At 46.3% G+C, this 2,709-nt stretch overlaps 1 protein-coding gene across 1 annotated transcript in view; it reads left to right on the forward strand.

The window, feature by feature from the left end:
* The window catches only part of ptprt (protein tyrosine phosphatase receptor type T), a 340,867-nt gene that overhangs the window by 92,636 nt on the left and 245,522 nt on the right, over positions 1-2,709 (forward strand). The window contains exon 5 of the mRNA XM_037679934.1: positions 770-851. Coding sequence (XP_037535862.1) covers positions 770-851 — 82 coding nt within the window. The remainder of the gene's footprint in view (positions 1-769; positions 852-2,709) is intronic.

A 2,709-nucleotide genomic window follows, 5' to 3' on the forward strand; every position in this document is an offset into this window, starting at 1 on the left:
GGTCAGAAACAGAACCCAACGGTCAGAAACAGAACCCAACTGGTCAGAAACAGAACCCAACGGTCAGAAGCAGAACCTAACGGATCAGAAACAGAACCTAACGGGTCAGAAACAGAGCCTAACCGGTCAGAAGCAGAACACTTAAAGCATCTTGTCCTTCTGCACATGTGACATGAACTTTGAGGAGTGCAGCGTTTATTTTCTGACGGATCTCGAGTGTTTAATATTCAGACTGAATCCAGCTGAAGATCCTGACGCCACTGGAATCAGGCAGGGTTCGTCTTTTTGAGGGTCAGAAGTTCACGACCTCAGTGACCCCGTCGGCCCCGCCGGCCCCGTCGGCCCCGCCGGCCCCTGTCACCCTCAAACTGAGTGTTCAGGTCGTTTTGAACGAACGAGAGGATCTGGTTTAACCACGAGGAGAAAACAAGGAAACTGACAAAAAACGAAGCTATGGGAAGAAAAGAAGAGGTAAAAACCGAGGCAGTGACAGCGTGCGTGTGTGTGTGTGTGTGTGTGTGCGTGCGTGCGTGTGTGAGTGTGTGTGCGTGCGTGTGTGTGGCATGAGGATGGAGACAGAAGTGATGAAGTGAAAAGATGAATTGTTGCTGACTTTCAGTGGAAAACTCCCCCGGGGTTCCCACATGAGCTCCACAGACACGTCAAGATGGAGCAGTCTGAAATAAAAAATTAAAAAAATAAAAGTTATATTTCTGAGTTTCACAGAAAATGAGAGAACTGACGCTCGACCTCCTTTTTCTGCTTTCAGATCATATTTGAAGCCGTTTCGGTCCAAGGTCATCCAGGCTTCATCGCCGTCGATGACATCAGAGTTCTGGCTCACCCGTGCCGTAAGTGACGCCCCGGAGAACTCGCCGAGCGCCTTCAGATCCGACAGACGCTTCACTAGACAAACATCAAAGCATCAACTGACGCCGACCGCTTTTGGTTTTTACCTTTTAAACAAAAACGAGCACGACCCTCAGCTACTACCGCTCCAAACGTTAGCTCATTTTCTGTGAAACCGACTGAGCTCTCGCCGTGTTCGTGTTGGTTAACTTTGATTAGCTGTGGCGGCCATCTTGAAGTGGCTTGAACCAGCAGGGAAACAGTGCTAGATGCTCACTGAACGGTTATCTTTTGAAAGTTTTATTAAAATCCATTCAGAGGTTCATGAGATATTTTGCTAACAGACAGGAGTTGTAGCTAAGGTTGCAGTTACCTTTTGGGACGGGGATGACTCTCAGCTACTACTACCCCACACTTAAGCTTGTTATTTGGAAAACTGAGTTGTAGCCATTTCTGTGTTTCTGTCGTTGATTAGCCGTGGCGGCCATCTTTGATTGGATCGACTCCTGACGTTCATCTTCTGTAGATACACGACCAAAAGTCATGTTTGTAGAGTTTCTTTAATCTTCACCCCGTGGTTCACGAGTTTCAGTTTAACAGACAATGTCGTGCACGTAGGCTCAGGCGCGTGACAGTAGGTGATGATAGGTTAATAACTGGATACATTTAGTTTAGTAGTTAGGGGGAGTGGTGGAGCAGAGGTTAGAAGACGGGCCTGTGATTGGAAAGTCGCAGGTTCAACTCCCGGTACCGTCAACATCAAAATGTGGGTGGAAAAGGTGGAACACCCACACCTGTCTCCACCCTCATTGGCTCCACTCCGGGCCCCTGAGCAAGGCACTCAACCCCCACCATCTGCTCCCAAACAGGTCCCTCTTGAAAATGAGTTCTCGTGACTCAGTGAGTCTACCTGGATAAATAACGGGTAAATTAAAAATAAAAAAGTTTCACGCTTCATATTTTTAAAATAAAAAATGTGGTTATTTTATATTGCAAATATTTTTTGATTCAAAATCTTTTTTGTGCCTGAGAGGTGATCAGTCAGAGAGAAATACAGCGGTAGGTAGAAAACAAATAAAAAATAACTATATGGAGGAGATCCAAAAAAGTTCAATCTGGTCCTCTGGACATTCAAAAAAACAAAAAATAAAACAAAACAAAAATGTAGAAACGTTTCGTTTCTCATCCTGAGGACTTCCTCAGTCTGAGGTGCTGTATTCAGCTCAGTCTCTTAAATAGCACCTTCACAGGGTGGATCAACCAGTTTGCTGCTGACAACCAGAACCAGCTGCTCACATGCTCAAGAAGGACCATCAGCCTAACAATGGATCATTAGCACCTGATGGCTGTTTACTGTTCACAGAGGGCTGAGTGATACTAGCAATCACAGCATTGTAAGAGGGGGACAGTTGAACCCGGAGGCTCCACCCCTGTTTAATGATGGACGGTTTCTTTTCACAAAGATGGCCTCCTTTACTCCTCTCTCAAACCATCGTTCCTCTCTGTCCAGGATGTGAACATCTTCATCCCTGAAAGAGTGACCGCTGGCCTGGAGATGAGTGTAGACCTCAGAGTCCTGGCCTGATGATGTTGATCTTCTGTGCAAAACAAATAAAAAATAACTATATGGAGGAGAACGATCATTTCTGAAAGATTTTAAGAAACTCAGAGTTACTAACGATCGTTTGATGAGAGATCTGTTCATCGTCCGCTGGCGTCGACTTCTGCACACGCTGAAATGAACCAGTCAGAGCCTGTCTCACTGCCAGACCAATGTCACCTGGCACCTGTCTGTCTGTCTGTTTGTCTGCCTGCCTGTCTGTCTGTCAGCCTGTCTGTCAGCCTGTCTGTCTGTCTGTC

Source organism: Nematolebias whitei, chromosome 7 (assembly GCF_014905685.2).
Source record: "Nematolebias whitei isolate Nwh7 chromosome 7, NemWhi1, whole genome shotgun sequence".
NCBI lineage: Eukaryota > Metazoa > Chordata > Actinopteri > Cyprinodontiformes > Rivulidae > Nematolebias > Nematolebias whitei.